The sequence below is a fragment of the Sarcophilus harrisii genome, chromosome 1, assembly GCF_902635505.1.
Source record: "Sarcophilus harrisii chromosome 1, mSarHar1.11, whole genome shotgun sequence".
In the NCBI taxonomy this organism is placed as follows: Eukaryota; Metazoa; Chordata; class Mammalia; order Dasyuromorphia; family Dasyuridae; genus Sarcophilus; species Sarcophilus harrisii.
The window spans coordinates 130,696,897-130,720,536 of record NC_045426.1 but is presented as its reverse complement, the minus strand read 5'-3'; the positions used below and the strand labels follow the sequence as shown (position 1 = coordinate 130,720,536).

The following is a 23,640-nucleotide window of genomic DNA, read 5'->3' as shown; positions in this document are numbered from 1 at the left end:
AGGCTGCCTTCTCAAGGTCCATTTAATACTTTCTTTCTTAAAATTTCTTAATAAAGCTTTCCCATACTCCTCTAGTCTGTGGTGACCTCACCCCTCTCTAAGTTTATATTGTTTGTCAGTCCTGTTCATTTGTCTGTCTACTGTTGTCTCAAAGTGGTATTTAATTTTTTATGCTTTTATACCTTGTTTACCCTTTTAGATCATAAATTTCCTGGGTAGAGATCAAATCTCTTACATTCCTTAGATATACCCATGACACTACCTAGCACAGTATAATACTTTATACAGAGTAAACACTAAATAAATACGTGGTTAATGTCCCCTTTTTGTCATGACCATCATTGTGTAATATTCAAAGGCTTTATGTATGTGCATGATACTGTTTTCTCTATTCTAAAAATTAAAAAGCAAAAAATAGGACACATAATTGTCCTATCCTCTCTGGGGTTATCCTCACATTTGCCTCTGAGATTTGAAATTCCCAGAACCAACTGGCTATTACTCTCAATGAAGGAATGAGTTTTTGATAGTATGGCTTCTGAGCCCCCACTAATGTGATTCCCCATCAACAACCAACCATTTGCCTCAATTAGCTTTTAGCAAAGGTATTAATTAAATAGGTATTGCAATAATAGTTGGTACAAATCACTCCCCAAAGTTCAGGGTATACTCTCCTACAAATATATACAAAGACTATGGGTACTTCATCAGACAACTATTAAGTTTTCAGATAATTAGTAAAAGGAGAATGGGTAAAGACTTAGAAGAGATTTTAATCACAAGCAGTGGAAAGGAACATGAGAAAGTCAAACCTTGAAATTTCAGAAGAAAAGAGACAACTAAGGAATAGTACCATGACTAAAAAGTTGGGGTGAATGTACTTCCCCCTCAATCCCTTGAGGAGAAGAAGTCTAATAAAATTAAACTTAGAATCTGAAGGCCCAAGTTTTGAATCTCCTCTCTACCACTAATAATAACTAATAGTTATATAATTAGAAGTAATTCCCTGATCTTCAGTTTTCTCATTTGTAAAATCAGAACAATGTATATGGATTGTAAGGGAAGCCAACCTGGTGAAATGGTATTTAAATTTTTTAAATTTAAGAGAAACTTGTTTGTCAATTAAATATTCATATTGGTTGAGCATGAGGAAGGAACTTATTTTTCAATTAGAGCTTCATTTTGGTTGTGTGTGGGACTTTTTAAAACGTTCCTGTCTACCTTGCTTGCCAAGTCAGACATTACATTTTTAATAGATTCATCACCTGTTTAGATGTAAATACCCCTGAGGAATATGATATTCACATTTTTTTTTCATCAGTGTGAATTGTTACCTGAACTTTTCTCAATAGTAGGTTTTGATGGGAGATAGAGAAAGAATAAAGGAGAGAAAGAACTGATCTCTTTCTGGGGAGAAAATAAGATGGCGAGAACTTGTAAGGTGCCTCCAAGTTCCCCAGTAATAGATAAAAGGAGGAGTTACGGCAAAATAAGAAAAATATATATGTGTCCTCTTAGCAAAGCTTGAAAATTGCTTCCTAGGATCATACAAATCAGCCCCAGAAAAGACCTTGAAGATCCTCTGAGCTCCTGCCCTCATTTTAAATAGCAGGAAATTGAGTGCCATAAAGCTTAAATGATTTGATTAGAGTCACACAGCTAGGTTACAGCAATCAGAATTCAAACTCATGTCCTCTGACTCAAAGTCATGTTGCTCTTTTCACTATTACATTCTATTTAGTTCAATGGAAAACTACTCCCAGATATTATTACTGACAACAGGGGGCTTTAAATATTTGTTGTAATACCTTCAACTTGATTTATCACAAAATTAGTAAGAATGGAATTTTCTGAAATTAAGTATATGTGCATTTATGAAAAGTCATATGACAAAGCTTCTTTTATTACATTCCTCCTCCAAATGTTGTACTCTAGGTGGGTATCCATCTTGCCTTTCTGTAGTCACAGCTCTGGATTATAGGGTACTATAGAACAAAATCTTCTATTTTGTAATTTTTTCCAGGTTTTGCCAGTGCTTAAAAAAAAAATACCTGACCCCTAAGTTGTCTTATAATAATAAATGCCCACATTTTTTCAATATAAACTTTTTTTAAAAAATATGAAATCACATCTGGAACTCCACTGCCTGCAGAGTACTAAAGATGAACATCACACAAAGAGCAATGGAAAAATTAGCAGGCTGAAGCATAAAACTAATGAGGAACATAGATGAACAAGAGCAGAGGCTGTTATAAAAAAATTCTGACAAAAAGAGGAAGACTTTCAGCACAATGAGTAGACTCCTTTTGGTGAACTTTTGGAAGACCATGACTATCAGTGAGGGTTTATAAACAATACCAAAATCCTCAGAATTTCCCCCAGAACCCTGAAGGGTGAATTTGACAGCTACCTCCTATTCAAGTAGGAATTGACAGAGTCCAGAACCTTCACTATAGCTGATAAGTTACTAAAGAAACAGCATTTACTAATATACTAGTAAATATTAATAGTAAATTGTATATAAATAGTACATTATGTAATAGAACATTTACTAATTTACTAAGCTTACTATATTCTAGACATTACATTAAATACTAGGGATATAAATACAAGCAAACAAAACAATTTCCTCAAGGAGCTTATATTCTAATGATGGAAGACAACATATAAAGATGATTCAAAGAAGGAAGAGTTATATTTGCTACTGGGAAATAACATAGAGACCTGGTTCTGAGCAAGATAGAAACTTATCTATCAGAACTAGGGACTTACGGGTAGAGTCCAATGTTCAATGGAGGGAGATGAAGATGATAGAGAGGAGAGAGAGACAAGGGGAAGCATTTTTAAAATTCATCCAATTCAATCGGATCTTGCTGGTATTTATTAAACTCCCTTTTTGTGCAAGACCCTGTGTTGACCTGGGGCTAAAAAGAACAAATATTTTAAAACAGTCCCTGTCCTCAAGGACATTCTATTTGGGAGCTACAGAATAGAAACAAATAAGTATATCCATAATCACTTGAAAATGAACACAATCAACCAGATTGATCAGGAAAGTTTCCTTTTGTTTGTTGTTTACTTTTTTTTCTCTCTTCATTTGAAAGACACTGTGGTATAGTGACTAAAGAATCAGCCAGGAAGCCAGGAAATCCTGGGTTCAAGCTCTACCTTTGACACATATTGGCTTTATAACTCCCAACCCAGCTCCAATTCCATGAAGTCAGTGACCAAGATTGACCTTTAAAGGTACAAATGGCAGAAAAGATGAAAATTTACATTAGCAGAGGAAGGTTGCTCACCTGAGAGCTCTCTATACTGATGAAATCACAGATCCCTCTCTTCCCTTTTTAAATTTGATTAGTAGAAGAATTGATTAGCACAGCACCATAAATGACTAAATTGTTATAGTGGATTTTTTTAGACAGTAACACTCTAAATTACTTGTTATTTATCTTCTTCTTAGATTGTTAGAATCATAGAATAGTCCCCAGCCATCACCATTGTCTTGATTCTTTTCTGCCACTAGAATTGGATGACCCCGGTCATAACCAATTGTCTTGACTCTTTCTTGCCACTAGACTTGGATGACCCCAGCCATCAATGGTTGTCTTGACTCTTGTCTTGTCACTGGACTTAGATATCTCTGAAAGAAAGAGCCAGGCTGGACAACTTTGTGCAGTTCCACCTCACATCCAATTCACATGTAAATCAAGATATCACCACATGGTGACATTGATCTTCTTTGAAATTGGACAAACAACAGACTTATAACTGCAAACTCAAAGACCATTATTCCAACCTCTTTCATTTTATAGATGAGGAAACTAAAGAAAATTGGCCATGTCACATGGGTCATAATAAGAATAGTTATAGATAATTTACGTAGTTCTTCAAGGTTTGCTAAATGATTTAAATTTACTATACCAATTGATCTTCCCAACAATCCTATGGGGAAGATACAAGCATTAGTAAGTGGCCAACACAGGATGTGAACCCAAATCCTTTGACTTCAAAACCATATATCTTTCCATTGCATTATGCTTCTAGGAGTTGGTATTACACTGTTGCTTTTTATTGTTCAATCATGTCTGATTTTTCATGACCCCCATTTGGGGTTTTCTTGGCAAAAATACTGGAATGGTTTGCCATTTCCTTCTTCAGCTATTTTACAAATGAAGAAACTGAGGCAAACAGGATTAAGTGACTTGTTCAGGGTCACACAGCAAGTAAGTGTCTGAAGCCAGATTCGAACTGGAAAAGATGAGTCTTTTTGACTTTAGAATCCAGCATTTTATCCACTGCACCACAATCTGCTCTCAATTGTTAGTTAGGTGATAATGATAATAACAATACTGTTAAGAACTGTGTTCAGATAGTAACAAGAATAGATGATTTAGTATCAAAGCCTAGAGCAGAGAAGATGCTCACTTCCTCCTTGGGGACTTCAATATGTATATTAAGCAAATGTTTCTCAACCTGAACTGTTAACTGGAAAATTCTCTACCACTGACCCTTTCATCCTTCCTCATTGCATGAGACACAGAGAATTGAAAGAAAAGAAATTGGAACCTGGGGTAGGGGAGGCTAAGAGAGCAACATAACTTCTTATAGGTTTTAAGAAGTAAGAATTGTGGATGATAAAGGGTTGCAAACCACTAAAAATTACAGAACACTTAAAATTTGACACAGATACAAATGAGAAAATAATGAATTACACTAAACAGCCCCTAAGGAAGAAAGAGGAGGGGAATATATTTTAGCCAGTGTCTAAAACTGGAGAGCAGGAACTGCACAAAAATTTGAGTATGTCATGAATATAGGAACTATGATCCCATGAAAAGTTTTTTGATAGTGATTATGAAAAATTGAGGTCTTTTTTTCTATCTTCCCAGAAACTCTCTTCTTCCTATAGACTCTCTCATTTCCTCATGTTGCAAATATAACAATAGACAATGAAGTCCAGTATCCTGGATCAAAAAAGAGGATCTATTTTTTTTTTTTTTGTAATAGCCCCTCATTTGCTTATGACTTTTAAAGAAAATTTTGTTAAAACCCCAAACTTTGGATAAGGAGACATTCACATTGAAGAGTTTGTTATTGTGACTCAGAAAGGAGTATTTATTCCAAGACCTATTATTTGCATGACATAACAAAGATATTTGCATTTCAGAGTTTGGGCTTTATATTTATTTTGTTATGAAAATTTACTGTGGAATTATGAAGTGTGATCATATTTTTAAATGATCTCTGTAAGATAATTTAAATATGATCTTTATAAAAGATCTTCAGTTTACTAACTCCTTTCCTATGTTAGATTCTTTGCAAAATTATTTCAAGGAATTAATGTGTACTCCCCCCAAATCTCTATCTGTCACTCCCTTTTTTTCTTTCTAATAAAGGAGGAAAAGGTTATGTCCAGTTAGCCCATGAAACAATTGACATTTTCTTAACCTGAAATTAGTTTAGAAGGCTAAAGGTTTCATCGGTCTCCTTGATGGTGTCCTCCTGTTGTCCGTGCAAACTCCCTTTTCTTACTTTAAGATTTTTTGTGTGTGCCTTCCCCTTGTGTAAGTTAAAATTGACCATTGTAAAAGAACTATTCCTTTATTTATTCCTAGTCTTTCTGAATCATTTGTGAAATCCTCTTGAATACCCCATTTGTCAATGATGATCCTTTGGTTAAGCTGCCATAATGATTGGTTTTCTATGTTTTGGTGTCAAAGGCAAGGACGGCTAGGTTTTGAATATCAAAGAAATTAGGAATATAAGCATGGAAATATGGCAAGGAGGAGGTGGTGTTGGACAGGAACAAGGGCCCCAGGCCAGAGAAGAGGCAGCCTGCCACATGTGAGCCCCAAAATTTTAAATTTTTTTGAATTATCAAATAATAACATGAGACAAGAAATGCAGAAGAAATGTGAATTCTTGAGACTAAAAACATTTCAAAGACAATAAAACCTTGAGCATCATGTTATGGAAGCTCTTTGAAAAGCAAGGATCGCTATGCTCAACACTTTACATAAAACCCAGTATAAGGCAGATTCTTTTCTTTTCTTTTATTATTATTATTATTATTATTTATTTTTTTTTTTTTGCTGAGCCAATTGAGGTTAAGTGACTTGCCCAGAGTCACATAGCTAAGAAGTATTAAGTGTTTGAGGCCAGATTTGAACTCTGGTCTCCTGACTTTGGGGCTGGTGCTCTATTCACTGTTCCACCTAGCTGCCCCCATAAGGCAGATTCTTTAAAAAAAAATGCTTAGTGAATAAAGAATGGAATGAAATGTAATGTTACAATAAAATAGAAACATTCTTGACCATATAATTTCTTCTTTGGAAAATATACATATATTTTATCAGAAAAATAATAATAGGTGAGAAGGACAGTGTTAATGTTCTGCAGTCTCTATAACCTCAAAAAAAAAATAGTTGAGTAATTAATCACTTTTCCATTTGTCTTGAAGATAGATTTTCAACTTTATATGTTTCATATCCTGTTCTTAAAAGCATTTAAATCTGTTTTGTCAATCTACATGTCCATTTGTAGTTTAAGTGAACACTTGAAAAATATCTTATTCTTAATTCTCATGTATACTTCTCACCCTGAAACTAGGTATTACTCACAGTTTTACAAAATAAGATCAATATTTTTATCCTCCCATAATGTTCCTTTTGATGGTCTGCTAAACTATGAACATCAGCATGTCCAGATAATGAAGGAAATTGACAACTCCTCTTATATCTGATTCAATTGAACTTCATCCAACAAATATTTATTAAGAACCTACTCTGCACAGACATTCTGCTAGGTTCTAGGACTACAAAGACAAATATAAAATGGCTCCTGCCCTTAAATAATTTATATTCTATTCATTTCAAAACATTCCTCCATCATAACAATATAATCATCTGGCAACCAATGCTCATCAGGCAGAAAGAATTAAAGTCTAAATTCATTTTAAACTAAGAAGCACAGCCCTTAAAGATTCTGTTTTGTCATTGTATATATTAATGTCAAGTCCTTAATTTACTATCAGGTCATGGAAGAAGCTTCACTTTGAATGAAAAATAGCATGCTGATTCTATGGGTACCCTCACCTTCAAACCAGGACTGGAAATCAATTCTCTACTGGGGGATGGTTAAACCTGGCCAAGCCAGGTTTAAAAGATTTATTTATTCCTAGTATAAGACATGAGAGAATCTTAACTCTCTATCAGCTCCACATGCTTTGTGGTTCTATTAGCAGAAACATCTAGGCTGAATAGACACTTTCTAGTTCCCTTTTTCTTCTTCATTCTTGCTTAATATCCTGAGCACATAAAAGAATTTTTTTAACTGAGTCTGCTTTTGAACTTGAGGGTAAGGGAGGAACTATTAAACTTTTTCCTGAAGTAGCTTTTGCCAGAAGTAAGGATTTACATTTCCTTGTGCATGGAATGTACATAAAGAACTATGACCAGAGCCAGAATTAAGGTTGAGACATTTCCTGGCCCCAGGAAGGATGCACTAAGTGTACCTTTCTTCCTAGTAAGAAATAGAGCCATAATGCAGTGTTTTGCAGGATGTAAATAACTTTCATATTGTGTTCTTCCTTGAAAATGTATTTAAAAATCAAGAAAAGAAAGCTGTGTAGAGTACAGTTACTTTTCATATTTACAGACTCAGTAAAATAAAAGGGCCCATGGAAAGATAATTAAAAAAACAAACTACTTTTCTCTTCTATGTTCTTTGCAAAGGATTTGGTTCCAATTCCTTAGAATAGGATTCCCCAACTCTTTTTATTTTCTCAATCTCAAAGGCCATATGATATAGGGGGAAAAGTAAAGTTTGGAGTTAGTTATCCTAGATTCAAATTCTAACTTGGTAAGTTATGTGATCTTAAATTAGTCACTCATTCTTCTCTATGGGCAGAGGAGAGGATTTCTAATATCCCTTTCATTTCTCAAACCTATGGCCCCATAGCAGCAAATGTAAATGATTAATGTAAACAGAGATGGGATTGTGAGTTGGAAATCAATCAATAATATGCTTTTCCTTTGGGGACTTCTGCCTTAATACATCGTTGTATTCTTTTGTCTTTGTCTCAACAACATGAGAGCTTTCGCTAAAAAAGTTCCTTTTTCTTTTTGGCCAGTGCCATACATTTCATTAAAAGCCCTGAAAACAGCCAGTTTATATCACAAGCCCAAATAAACATGTCTTCTGTTTGAAAGATAAAATGTCCACGAGATTTTTGATTTCTTTGTTTCAAAATATCAGTTCAACTAAGCTTCTTCATGACGTTTTCATTGGTTTATTTATAAACATTTGAACTGCAGGACTCTATTCCCTATAAAAACACTATCACCACTTAGCTACAGTGACATCTAGTGGCATATGAGGCTTGGGCAAAAATCATTATTATTCACCATCATCTAGATCAGGGCTTTGTAACCTATTTTCATTCACTCTTTTTGACAGAGAAATGTTTACCATCACCCTGGCTATATAGGTATATAGATGTATAAAATAGGTATACAAATCAAACATTCACTGATAACAAATCATAAAGAAATTTATTTTAAAACAATTATTATATATGTATATATATACATATATAATTTTACCATTTTTTAAAGATGAAAGCAAATTTGCATGTTGATGTGATGGATAGGCTTGTTTATTTTTACATAAAGAATTAAATTTTGGTAAAATATTTGATACCTTTTACAGTTGCCAAATTTTCACAACCCCCACATTCAATTATATGACCTCATATGGGGTTGAGATGCACAATTTACCAAGCTTTGATCTCGATTGTATATTTTGAAGAGGCCTTTGCATATATTTTCCACGTCTTTCACTTTACAAATGAGGAAAAACTGAAGGTGAAAAAAGTCCCACCTGACCCAAGATGAGGTCACAAACAGGTAGAAAGTGGTAGGAGGAAGATTAGAAGCCAGGTGCTCTAACCCCAAATCCAGGACTTTTTCCTCACACCCTGTTTCAGAGTTGCCCAATCTGTATCCTCAAGTTCTTTGTGTTGTGAGAAGATGCCAGTGTTAGGTAGGATTTCCTATTATAAACTAAAATTGAATTCGTTCCCTCCAGTCTTGCCAATGCTTCTTAATTTCTATACTCAATATTGATTTTTGTTAGTCTTTATCAGCCTTGAACTTTCAGCAGCTTTGGATGCTGTTAACCCTCCTTATTTCTGATATATATTTTCTCTTTTTTTACTTTTGTGACTCTCTTATCTTGACCTGTTAAAAAAAATGGGCATCCTTCAACAATCAACTCAGATACTGTCTTTTGACTTACTTCCACCACTACCAAAAATTGTCAGTGTTCTCTTCCTTTTCAAGTTGTTTTATATTTACTTTATCCACTTACAGAATGTGTGCCTTAATAAGAGGTAAGATCTCTAAGGGTAGGGATAATCATTTTTCTACTTTTTCATCTACGGTGCCTAACATATTACCTGGCACAGAACATGTATTCAATAAATGCTTATTGATTATTTGATTGCCTTGAATGAAGTATTATTCTTCATTTAACCTTAGACCTATTCTTCAGATTGACCTTAGAAAGAGTAATTGGAAATAACTAGTCGAAGTTGAAGAAGGAATGATTTAGGTTTCTTGTAAGGGAAGATATCCTCACCATTAGAATATACCCAAGTAAAATGAAAAGTAAGTTCTCAATTATTGAAGATCCTTAAGCAAAAATGAGATAGCCACTTGTTTAGGATATTGTAGGAAATGTTAGATTGAGAGATGACTTTCAAGTTCCCCTCTAGATCTGAAATTCTTATTTAATAGGTTATCAACAACATATAAAACATAACCCAAACCATCCAGAGGCAAGTAGGTGATATAGTGGATAGAGTATTGGTTCTGGAGTCACAAAAATTGAATTCAAATCTACTTAATCCCTATTGTCTCAAAAACAAACAAACAAAAAAACTTTGTGTTGTGTATCTGCTAGGTGAGGAATCTGAAGTCCAGAGCCAACATTCAAAGGCAGGTCTTCTGATTTCTTTCTGATTTTTCTCCTTATACCATGTTTTCTCATCATTATAAATGTTTTATGAAAATGGTCTATGAACCATTCATATCAAGAGTATCCTTCATAAAAACATGAGAAGAGAACCAACCAGAAGGCTTTATTTTTTTTGTTTGTTTTTTGGTACTTTTTTTTTTTTTTGCAAATGATGCAACACAGTCAATAAACATTTATGAAGCATCTACCATGTTCCATACACTGTGCTAACTACTAGAGATACAAAGAAATGTAAATTAATAATAATAATGATGATAATGATAATCTCTGACCTCATGTCACAAAATTGGCTCAAAGCTGAAGAGGTATGCAGGCCCTTTGTATACTATTGTCACAATTACTAAAGAATCAAAATTGTAGTTCTACTACAAAAAACAATAGACTTAAATAGGTTACAGCACATTAATAATAATTTGCTTGCAAGAAAAGATATACAAAATTTTATCAGAGAAAAATGACTAGAAAAAGAAGTAGAATGGTCATAAAAGAAGACTAAGTGATAACAGATGGAGAGCACTGGCATACCTACAACCTTAATGACTAGAAGAAAGGTGCTAGTATATCCCTTATGGAGAATTAACGGTGACGATTAATTCTAGAAAGAATGAAATAAGAGAGAGAAGAAGGAAGAAAGGAAGGGAGGGAGGGAAGGAAGGAAAGCGAAGAAAAGAAGGAAGGAAGGAAGGAAAGAAGGAAGGAAGGGAGGGAGGGAGGAAGGAAGAAAGGAAGGAAGGAAGGGAGGGAGGGAGGAAGGAAGAAAGGAAGGAAGGAAGGAAGGGAGGGAGGGAGGGAACAAGTATTCATTAAGTACCTACCATGTGCTAGTTAAGAAAACTGAGTCAAATAGAAGTTAAGTGACCTACCCAGGATTACACAGTTTCTCTGAGACTGGATTTGAATTCACCTCTTCCTGACTGTATTGCACTACTGAGCTTGCTCCCTAAAGAATGAAAATATGTAGATAGGATGTGATCTGTATCATTGAAGGGAGTTTCTAAATGGACAAAATTACCACTTCATTGAAATACATAGATATTCTTCTCTAACCAGGTATTTCTCATACATGTATGTTAAAGAGTTTTCAAGATATATACAGAGATAATTTTGTTAAATAATCCTCTGATTACTAATATCAGGTGAGGTATATTCGCTAGTGGTGTGTATCACTTTTATGAAGAATACCCCAAAAAGGATTCAATATGAGTTCTTCCTAATGCCATTGTTTATAGATGTCATGTTTATGAAACTGAGTCTCATTTAGCCCAACAATTTTTTAGTGAAAGAACTTGTCATACAAAAGAGATAGACCTAGTGAACTCTACAAGAAAATAGTATTGCCTATATTATGATATGTTATTTAATTGGAAACCCACTATGTTAATCCATCCCTACCTATGTCTTGGATAGGTAGTGCTGATATACAAAGATCTGAATCCAGAATTGTGTAGAAGAAAAAGAATTGGTTTATTGCATTGAAGAAATATTCAGTACTTAAAAAAAAAATTCTCAGCTGCTCCCTAAAAACAAAACTAAAATCTTTTTTTTTTTTAATAGCCTTTTATTTACAGGATATATACATGGGTAACTTTACAGCATTAACAATTGCCAAACCTCTTGTTCCAATTTTTCACCTCTTACCCCCCCACCCCCTCCGCCAGATGGCAGGATGACCAGTAGATGTTAAGTACATTAAAATATAAATTAGATACACAATAAGTATACATGATCAAACTGTTATTTTGCTGTACAAAAAGAATCAGACTCTGAAATATTGTACAATTAGCTTGTGAAGGAAATCAAAAATGCATGTGGGCATAAATATAGGGACTGGGAATTCAATGTAATGGACAAAACTAACATCTTTTAACACTAATATGCTGACAATGCAATATATCTCCAAATTGTAAAACATGATGATTTCAAACAAATAAACTTACAAGTGAACCAGTGAATAATGGGGAGATACATGACAAGTATAAAGAGATGCAACATATTGTCAATAGATACTTGAACAAAAGCAGTGCTATCATCTTCAAGGAAAACCGTGATTAGAAAAGGAAGAAGGACAGTCATGTTTTCTTAACTAGCACAGGGTAGATACTTAATGAATACTTGTTCCCTCCCTCCCTCCCTCCCTCCTTCCCTCCCTTCCTTTCTTCTTTCCTTTCTTCCTTCCTTTCTCCCTTCCTCCCTCCCTCATAGGCACATGATGAGATCTCTCTATTAGAGAGATTACGTACATTAAGGAGATCACAGATGCATTAAAGTTTTAAAGTATACTTGGGTCTGTGAATTCATATTCCATCTCATTCTTGCATATTTGTGCCTGGAACTAGAGAAATTTTCCATTTTTTTTTAAATGGCCATTTTTTTAACTTGTCAAAGTCATTTAAAATCCTATTTTTGTTTTTCAAGGATCCAAATTGGTTTTATCTGCAAAATTCAAAAACAGTATTATGCAGTACAATAGGAAAAGTGCTAAATTTAGAATTAGAAAACCTGCATTCAAATCCTGACCATTTATGCACTAACTATCTGCATTACTTTAGGAAATTGATCCCACTTTTCTAAGCTTCAGTTTTATCATAATTTTCTTTATGACACTAAAAATAGAAGAACTATTTGTACCTAACATAAATGTTTTAATGCTTTGAATTTCTAGTTGAAAATACCATAACTATATACATACAAAAGAATGATGATTTGAAAGAGAAGGCAGAAGCTAAATATTTTTCAAGAGTTTTTTTTTTAATCCTTTGTTTTAGCTCCTGTTTTGATCAGCAACTATGAAATTGATAACTAGAGGACTGAGAGCAGCACATACTCTTAAAAAATAGGAGACAAAAATTCTCCACAAACATGGCTAAGATTTTTTAAAAATTGGTAACATGAGGAGTTTGTACTAAATGTCCTCTAAGTCCCTGTTGTTAAACCGTTCCAATCTTGCCAGACTCTTTTTGACCCCATTTAAGATTTTTTTTGTTTTGGGGTTGTTTTTGTTTTTTGGTTTTTTTTTGGCAAAGATACTGAGGTGATTTGCCATATTCTTCTGTGGCTCATTTTACAGATGAGGAAACTGAGGCAAACAGGGTGAGTATTTACTTGCCTGGGAACAGGCTTGAGAACAGTTTTGAATTTAGGTCTTCCTATTTGCAAACCAGGCACTTTATCCACTATACATCTAGCTGCCCTTAAGGTACCTATATATCTAAATGTAAAATCTCATAATCTTATCATTCAACTCATTAAATATATATATATATATATATATATATATATATATGAATTACTGTTCCCAAAGTATAGCCCCAAACCATAATTATTACTACTTCTTCAGCGCAGTTTGTGAAGATTAGATTTTCAAAATTTTAGCCATATTTATAGAACAAATTTCCCCCTCTATTTTTAAGAGGGCATGGATCCTCTAGTTATCAATTGCTCTAGTTATCAATTTCTGCTCAGCGCTATAGTTACCAGTTTCCTATCTGCTGATCAAAAGAGGACCTTAAGCAGAATTTTATAAAGTTCTTAAAACTTTTTGGTTCTCTCTCTCCCTTCTATAGCATCATTATTTTGTATGTATATCATATCAGAGTATCTTTATCCAGAAATTCATAGTGTGGAGAAATGATTGACAATGACTGCTGTAAAGATTTCTTCTGCTTCTTGCCATGTAGAAAAAAATCATTTTCTTTTCATGTTTTGCTATAAATATGACATTGCCTTGGATATTCTCCAGATAGAAAACAATGTTATAACAAGTTCTTTCCTTTTTCCTCCTTATGCTTAATTTGTTCAATCATTGTCTAAGTTATGGACGATAGCAGGCAATAGCCAATTGTCAGTCTTGCTGAAAATTTTATTCTTCAGAAGATGGAGGAAGCAACAAGGGGAACTACAATTCTAGCAACTCCTGATGAATGAGGAACTGACTGACAAGTAGAAATAATGGAAATTTTGGAAGGACCATGACATGCAAGTGATTTGGATTCAAGTGAAGGAGGGTGTACAAAGTCATCACCTTCACTTTCTCTTCTGAAGCCATCTGGGCCCAGTGGCAAAATTTAGATTAGAAAGTCTGGAGATGGCCCTAAGACCTTTAAGGTCTTTAATAGAACTCAGTTTGACTGAGACAAGACCCAATCAGTGATTAAGAGTACGTAAGCTGGGCAGACTATAAAATAACAAAAATTATTATACTACCAACCACACAGGACTACTCTAAAGAAATCACTTTGTAAATCTTAATTTGTTTTGCAAATATGAGTTGATATAATACCCAGACTTAAATATGAGAATGATATATACTTAGGTTTTAGCAAAGCATTTGATAGAATACCTCAGGTCATCTTCAGGGACATGATAATTATGGGCTTACTAATTTTAGAGTTAGGGGAACTTTGAATGTTTGACAACTGGACCCAAACCATATTGATTCACAGAATCATGTCAAGTGAGAGGGAAATCACTGCTGAAGAGCTAAAGAATTCTATTCCTGGCCCTGCTCTATTAACTATATTTATTGGCTGGAAGCATAAATGGTATCTTATCAAATATATAGATGGTGTGAAATTGGAATGGACAGCTGATGACCCAATAGTCAGGATTCCAAGGTGCTGATAAAATGCTTGACTGATGCTAATTAGGATTAATATTAATTAATTAAAATAAAAATTCATATTGGTTGGAGAGTATAAATGTACCAATTTTAGATGAAGGGAAAAATGATTAGACCATATTTCATATTCAGAAAATTTACAGGACCAGGATTAAAGAAGGTGATAGCTTATATATTGATATGATACTAAGATAAATTTTTAGAGGATAGTGGAAAACTTGAAGGAGAAAGTAGGAAACCAAAAGAGACAATGATGAATATAATTTTATACTAATATTGAAACAATAGGAGGCACTTTATCTCAATAAATATAGAATTACTTTTGAAACATTTAATAGAAGTGTGGAGAGCACAATTAATGATATAATTTTCCCCCCAAAAGAAGAAAAATCTTATTTTATGTGGTGACTTAAATTTTCTTTTTCTCTCCTTTACAAAAATTGAAAAGTGTTTTCTCCAATATGTGACTAAAGATCTTCAATGGCTCCCTCTTATCTAAAATTTCTTTTGCCTAGCATTCGAGGTCATCTATTCATGGTCTTAATAGAAGTTATTTTTTCAGTTCTACCCTATACAATTCCCCTTAATAGCCTCTATTTTCCAGTCCTCTAGGACTTTTGGCCATCCCAGCATGCCTGCAATCCTTTCCCTTATTTCACTATTATCATGTAGAATGTAAGCTCCCAGAAGGCAGAAACTGGTTTTTTTTTTTTTTTGTTTGTTTGTTTGTTTCGTATTTGGAGGTTCACCCTGGTCTAGAACATGCTAGGCATTTTATAAATACCAGTTCAAATGAATTTAATTTATATGGAAGTTAGAGTATTTTAGTGATGACAAATAAATAAGACATGGTAACAAAAAATAATAATAATATACTCTTAAGCTGCCTTAATAGAAGATTAGTGTCTGTAATTTGTTGTCATAGTCCTACTATTGTTTTTAACTATATGGTATTGCATTCAACTGTGACTTCTTTTCTTCTTTAAACGTGACCGCCAATTTCGTAGTTTGCATCCCTTTACCATCAATTAGAATGGGGAAGGGATGCAAAACAGAACTGAGGAATTTGGTGGGGTTTTAGCATGGAGAATAAAAGGGTTTTTTTTTTGGATATGATAGTTGATTTCCACTATATTTGAAAGGTTATATATAAAAGAAAGATTAGACATGTAACTGGAGGAAGATAAAATATCCAATCTAAATAAATAAATGAATGAATGAATGAATAAAAGAGATTAGAACCAGTGAGTAGAAACTGCAGAAAGCTACAAACTATCCTGTTGAAGGAACTTTATTTCTCAAAATTAAAACTGTGCAAAAAATTGAACATTCTACCTTGAATAGGTAATGACTTCTTAGTCACCTGAGATCAAATGAAGCCTGGATGACTAATATGAGATACTATAGAAAGATTTCTGCTCAGGTATGGGCTGACTTAGAGGGCCTTGGAAAGCTCTTCCTGCTCAGGAGATTCTGTTACATGATTATCACAATCAGAGTCATTTCCAAGTTATCTAGGTAATTGTCCCTTCATACTCTGGACCATGAGCACTTCCACCCCACCCTACCCAACCCCTACCTCACCTTCTAACAGGACAGTAACTGAGGGAGAACTGATAAGTAATTAATAAATTAAGCCTTTCCACATCCACCAGATGGAGAAGTTCCTAAGGGATATTCTGCCCCCAGCCAGGTCCAGACCTATCCAATATAAAAATGACAAAATTAAATTACATAATTGATCTTTCTCTAAAGTCCCATCTAACATTATAACTATGATTGTGATCCAATACCATTCAAGTAGTCCCTACTATTCTTGAGATTACATGGAAAGACTTTTCCTGGAGTTCATGATGATATTTCAGGGGGAAAAAAGAGTGGAAAAAAAGGCCTTTGAAAAATTGTACTTCAGGGTTTGAAACTAATAAACAACTGCTGAGAACCAGCACCTGTCTGGTTTAAAGCCATTTGTTAATTCCCTACAAAGTATCATCAACTTAATAATACATCATCAACTGAATGGGAACATCAATAAAAGTATATATGAGGTGCTTCCAAAAAAAAAGGGAATAAAAGAAAGTCAAGGTCACTTCTGTCCTGAGATCTTAATCTAAATAAAACAAAAATTTTGCACATGATGAAAGTAAGCCACCACATACTCTCTTCTTCCTGCTTCACTATATAGTTGGTTTATAGTAGTCACGAATTACCCACTCTATCATTTTTAAAGCAGCTTTAAGCCAAGAAAAGACAAAGTACTTTGGAAAGAAAAGAAAATCTTCACCAAAAAGTGGAACTTGGGCATAAACAATAGGATGTTTTTAGGTAAATCTTGGAAAGTAATAAAGAAGAAGTCAATGAGAAAAGGCGATTTCAAAGGGAAAGAATCTCAAATTACAAAGGTGAATGAGACAATGATCTCTGCTTATTTTGCAGTTTGGTGTGAAATATATTTCTATGTACATATATTTGTAGATACATATATGTATGTATATGTAGATATGTTCATGTGAGAGAAGAAAAATGGCAAATATGTAAAGTGAGTGCCCAAATGAAGTCTTGGCTATGTAACACTAAGTTCATTTTCTTCAGAGTCCAAAAGAGGAAAAAAAGGAGGGGGGAGAAAAACCCGTACAAGCAACTCCTTATTCCACAAAGTCTCATTCTGTAATATTTCCATCTCTTTCCCCTTGTTCCATTTTCCTTACCCCTCTCTTTCAACTCTGGCTTATGTTGGCTTCAGGTCAGCTGAGGGTCCCTCCCTGGTGAGCAGCTGCTGTCATTTTTAATTAGGTAGCAGGTGGCTGGCACTTCAAACCAGCTTTGCTCACAGTTATTTGCACAGGGCAGGAAGGGAGCTCCAGCCAACCTGCCTGGAGGGACAACCTCCGTAGGTGGGATTTGGCCCAGAGACGCTCATGACCCTTGCTGAGTGCTGGAAGAGAAGGATGGAAGGCAGGAAGGAGAGGAGCCCCCCTCAGGTGTGTGTGTTAGATGGGGGGAGAGGGAGAATGTGTATAGGAAAGAAAAATGAGCAAATCATTTGTTTGCTGTTTTTAAGAAATCCTCTGATAGAATGAAGTTTTATTAAAAAAACAGCATGGTGTAAGGGACATAGTGCTTGACTTGAAATTAAATCTCAGTTGGAATCCTGCCTCTGACACTTACTGTGTCATCTAGAGCAAGTCACATAACCCCTTGGGGCTGCTGTCTCCTATAGATAGAAGAGTTTACCAGTTCTGAATCTAAGATCCTCTGTCTTTTCCTGACCCTGAGAATTAGATCTGGAGATTGGTGCACTTTGAGTCAAAGGGATATTTTGCATTGATCACTGATTCTGCTGTTTGTGTTTAAGGGAAGTAGAACTGCTGAAGAGGAAGTTTGTCTGAATTCAGCTTTCTTTCTACTTGGGGGAGAGGGAGCAGGGTGAACAGGTGAAAGGAATCAGGAACTTATACTTCCTTGTGGGTGGAGAACAGACTGGAGGGGAGAGGAGGAGGAAGAGGGCAAAAACTAAGCTTTGAGAATCAGGAAGAAAAAGTATGACAAATGAGCTGCTGATAAAGTCTTTGTGAAAATAGCCAAGTCTACCTTATCTATAGTTGGTTTAGGTAGTTGGCAGATTATCCATATGCTTCTCTGAGGATTCCTGGGATCCCTCCCCTTTCCACTTTTGGTACTTGCCCAGGCAATGAAGACCAAGTGGAAAAAAATGTCGTTTTGAGGTGAGGTTTGATTGTTTTGGGACCTCTAATTTCATCAGTATCAAGAATTCTTGAGCCAGGTGGGTGACATAGTGGTGGGACTAATGTTAGGAAGACTCAACTTTCTGACTTCAAATATGGTAATTGTGTGATCCTGGGTAAGTCACTTAATCTTGTTCTTCACTTGCAAAATGAGCTGAAGAAGGAAATGACAAACCAGTGTCCTTGCCAAGAAAAACCCCAGTGGGGTCAGGAAGAGTGACATGATGAAATAACAACTAAACAACAAAGTCATGTACAAATGGGAAATCTGAAAGGGATAGTTTTAAGTCTCCAATTATGTTTGAAAAACTGAGAGTAAAATAGAGAATTCCTGATGAGGAAATCCTTTGTACTGACAGAGATCAGCAGCTTTTTGAGGAATTGGGAGGCTTCTCAGGTTATATCACTAAGGACACGTCAGACATAACATTCGAACCCAGGTCTTTCTGACTGAGGTCATTTCACCTTCTCCTACACTATGCAATCTTTCAAGAAAATAGCCATCTATGAAAAATGTAATTAGAAACTAAATCCACTACTTTTTGTGGCCTAGAGAAGCCTAAAGCCACTCAATTTTAAATCCCCTTGATCATTCTCCTATGGCAAAAATTGAAAAGGGTGGAGTTTAAAACTACCCTTTTTAGCCTGATACTTTAATTAAGGAAACATATTAATCAAAAAACTCTTAAACTAAAATTTTTTTAAAAAGTATTTCAAGGTCTATTCCAATTGGCTGAGGAATTTTGTTCTATCTTCTGGGGCCAGTATATACACTTGAGTTAACTTGAAGGGGGAGCTTTTCCAGATATTGGAGCATGTTGCTTTCTAATATATCCCTGAAGAGAGAGTGCCTTAAATGGGGAAATGGATGAAGAAGACTCCACTTCAGTCAGGTTTCTCCACACCCTTCACCCCTTGATGGGAGAAGAACTTTTCCAGCTTTGAAGGATCTAAGGACCTCTCCATCTTCTCAGTGTCCTAGCACTTTACCCCAGGACAGCATTGCTCTCATCTTCCCAACAGTGTCCTAAAGGACAGTCTGTCCCAGATAAGCTGTTTACTCTCTGTGCATCATTAGGAGCTGAGGGCAATCTGGATATTCACATCTTTGCAAAAAGCTGGGAAAAGGATCTTTCAGTTTATGTGTACTATGAAGAATCTAGAAGAGGAGGGACAAACTGCAGAAATTTGCAAGAAAGATGTATTTAATTTCCAGGGCACTTTCTCTATTCTTCAAGTCCTTTGAGATTCTTAATCAAGGAAAAGTGGTCATCTCATGATCTGAGCCACTCAGGAAGCTAAGAGGAGACAACACAGTGTCCAATCTAATTGAGTTTTTTGTTTTTTCCTGAGTCAGCTGAGGTTAAGTGACTTGCCCAGGGTCACACAGCCCAATTTAATTGTTGCAAAAACTGTTATAACTGTTATGGGGAAGGGGTGTCATTATCCAGTGTTTTCCAGTCACTAGATAAATTGCCTTGTTTCTTCTACTTTGTAATTCTGGAAACTAAGGACATAGAATTTAGCATTTAGGAAAAGTCCGAGTTCTCTCATCTTTACAGCAAGATGGACCAGCTGATGGTGCTGGTGGTTGTCGATAAAGTTGCTCTTTCTTAGGCTTTATGGCAAATGCTTAATTAAAAAGAAACATAGCCCTTGAAGTTAAGCACAGCAAACAAAACATCAGTGTTACCAAAGGTGTTTTCTCATCCCCTTCTCAAGGTGTACACCTCACCACACCACAGAGCTTCAAAAGGCACTTGACATTGCAGCCCAACCATATTGTCAAGTGAGTGTTTTATGTCTGATACTGCAGGATTCCCTTTTCCCACACTGTGGTTTGATAAAGAAGATGGTCTCCATTTTCATTGAATGATTGTGATGGGTATAAGTACTTACAGTGGTCTCTTCCTTCATCTGCCTGGTACCTTGTTAAGAAAATTTATCAACATTTGACTTTGGAACTTCTTCCTGTACCAAGAGCTCAATGTGTGGTGAGATTAGTTCCCACATCCTGTTGTAGACAAGCTATGGCAGAAGCAGTGGGGGCTGGGTAGGGAGGGGGAAGGCTGGTGTTTTCCCACAGCCACAATCACTTGTCAGCTGGAATTTGCCTGGCCTTTAATTTTTGTAAAAGGTCAGTCATTAGGAATCTAAAACTCTTGGAGAACAGGAGGAAAATGTTCACCCAAACTTTAAGCTGCACCGTCCTCTATGGCAAACATCAATTTCTGTAAATAAACAACTTCCTTATTGAACTTATAGTTTATGAATCAGAGTATGTTGTAAAAGCTGCAAAGAAGAATAAGAAACAGTACGTGTCTCAAAGAATTTACATTCTAATTGGGGAGAAAGAATAGACACATATAACAGTTCAAGAAGCACATGATTAAGTGGCTACTAACAAAGAATGGTATTGGCAGTCATCTAAGATTCAGCTTCTTAAACTGTGGTTCACGGCCATATGGGGTATCATAATGTGGGAGGTCACAAAATTGTGATTTATTATCAGTAAATGTAAGATTTCTATATTAATTTTGAATATTTATATACTCAGGGTTTTATAAAAATTGGGGGGCAAAAAAGTATGGCAAATGAAAAAATTTTAAGAAACCCTGATCTAAGAGATTTGAAAAATACTTGTTTTGTTTTATTTTATCATCCATGTTATAATTTGTGACAAAAAGCAAAGATTGTACCTTCTACCTTTTGCATAACGATTTAGCTAGTCAAACCAGACAAAACGAATTAAAGCCCGTCTTCCCGAAATTAAGTGAGCTATTGTATGTAGAACAGTTGTCAGAACGAACTTGTCTGTGTAACAAAACAGTGAGATGATTTTACAATAGGGGTGAAAAGCCTGTGGAACTTAATAATAGCTGGTTTGTTTGTTTGTTTTTTTGCTGAGGCAATCGGGGTCACGTGACTTGCCCAGAGTCACACAGATAGGAAGTATTAAGTGTCTGAGGCCAGGTTTGAACTAAGGTCCTCCTAACTTCAGGGTGGGTGCTCTCTCCACTTTGCCAGCTAGCTGCCTTGTGTTATGTTCAAGAATAACAACAGAACAAATATTTCACTTTTCTTTCAGTACAAGTTCTGAACTTGAGTCTAAGGACTAGGATCTGAATCTTAAATCTTCTTCTGACTACCTGTATGTCCTTGGGACCAGCCACTACATCTGTCTGGGACTCGGTTTCCTCATTTGCAAAAATAGGGGATGAAGACTAAGGGAAAAAAAAAATCACTTTTGTCTAACAGTCTAGGATTTAGTTTATGGTGATCTAATTGTAAATGCTACAATTCTAGTTCTTTTTTTTTTTTTTAATAGCCTTTTATTTATAGGTTATATGTATGGGTAACTTTATAGCATTGACAATTGCCAAACCTCTTGTTCCAATTTTTCCCCTCCTTCCGCCTACCCCCTCCCCCAGATGGCAGGATGACCAGTAGATGTTAAATATAGTAAAACATAAATTAGAAACACAATAAGTATACATGACCAAACCGTTATTTTGCTGTACAAAAAGAATCAGACTCTGAAATATTGTACAATTAGCCTGTGAAGGAAATCCAAAATGCAGGTGGGCAAAAATATAGGGATTGGGAATTCAATGTAATGGTTTTTAGTCATCTCCCAGAATTTTTTCGCTGGGCGTAGCTGGTTCAGTTCATTACTGCTCCATTGGAACTGATTTGATTCATCTCATTGCTGAGGATGGCCAAGTCCATCAGAACTGGTCATCATATAGTATTGTTGTTGAAGTATATAATGATCTCCTGGCCCTGCTCATTTCACTCAGCATCAGTTCGTGTAAGTCTCTCCAGGCCTTTCTGAAATCATCCTGCTGGTCATTTCTTACCGAACAATAATATTCCATAACATTCATATACAAGAATTCAGCCCTTCTCCAACTGATGGGCATCCACTCAGTTTCTAGTTTCTGGCCACTACAAAGAGGGCTGCCACAAACATTCGTGCACATACAGGATGAATTTCCCTTCTTTATGATCTCTTTGGGATATAAGCCCAGTAGTGACACTGCTGGATCAAAGGGTATGCACAGTTTGATAACTTTTTGAGCATAATTCCAAACTGCTCTCCAGAATGGTTGGATGTATTCACAATTCCACCAACAACGTATCAGTGTTCCTCTTTTCCCACATCCCCTCCAACATTCCGCATTATCTTTCCCTGTCATTGTAGCCAGTCTGACAGGTGTGTAGTGGTATCTCAGAGTTATCTTAATTTGCATTTCTCTGATTAATAATGACTTGGAGCATCTTTTCATATGGCTAGAAATAGTTTCATACAATTCTAGTTCTTTAAGAGGATCTTAATCATAAGTTAGAGACCTGAAGTCGTTGACTCAAACTTTAAATACAAATCCTTTTTTCCCAGATGCCTGGGAAGTGGCCATCTAACCTTGGTTTTAAGATGGAAGGAGGATATAAGAAGGATATAAGGAGGAAGACATTATCTTTCAGCAGCACATTCTATGATTAGACAGCTCTAATAATCAGAAGACATTTATTTCTTCCATCCAACCTAAGTCGTCTCTATAGCTTGTATATTATTCCAAGTTGTGCCAGGAAAAACGAGTTGAACTCCTCTTCCATATGACATTTGAAGAGAACTATCATAGAAAGTTACTTCACTTCTTAGCTATAAGTGGAAAGAGTACTAGATTTAAAATTTTGAAGACAATTTCAAATCCCATTCTTGCTACTTGCTAACACTGTGACTTTGGGAGTCATCATCACCAGCAGCAAATAAATTGTTCTGCCTTCAAAAGTTAAGTAGAACTAGTCTTTTTCCCCTTCTATGGAAGACCTTTAAATACTTCCAGAAAGCTATCATATCAAACAAAGCATTTTCTTCTTCAGGTTAAATATCCCACATTCCTTTTAACTTCTAACATCTTGGATATATTTAATCTTGTTCTTACTAAACTGTGGTGTTCAGAATGAAACATAATACTCCATATGGCCATCTGACTAGAATAAAATAAATAAAATGATCCTTTTTAGTCTTAGACACTATGCTTCTCATGACAGCCAAAGTTTTAATGAAAATTTTTAGGAGGCAATTAGAGTTAAGTAATTTGCCCAGGATCACATAGTTAATAAGTATCTGAGGCTAGATTTGAACTTTGGTCCTCCTTACTCCAGAATCTATGTTTTCTGCATAAAGCTTTAACCCAGGGGTCCTCAAATTTTGGCCCGTGGCCAGATGCA

The 23,640-nt window shown here is 35.4% G+C and overlaps 1 protein-coding gene across 9 annotated transcripts in view; it reads left to right on the top strand.

The window, feature by feature from the left end:
- FYB1 (FYN binding protein 1) overlaps positions 1 to 23,640 on the top strand; it is a 198,048-nt gene that overhangs the window by 55,793 nt on the left and 118,615 nt on the right. Inside the window, exon 1 of one of the 9 annotated variants that reach the window (XM_031964369.1) lies at positions 17,489 to 17,640. The exons of 6 other annotated variants lie outside the window; for them this stretch is intronic. In XM_031964369.1, the coding sequence (XP_031820229.1) occupies positions 17,578 to 17,640 (63 nt within the window). In that variant the 5' untranslated portion in view covers positions 17,489 to 17,577. Of the gene's footprint in view, positions 1 to 17,488; positions 17,641 to 18,127; positions 18,385 to 23,640 lie in introns of those variants that run through there. 2 more of the 9 variants (XM_023496121.2, XM_031964402.1) reach the window with 2 other exon arrangements.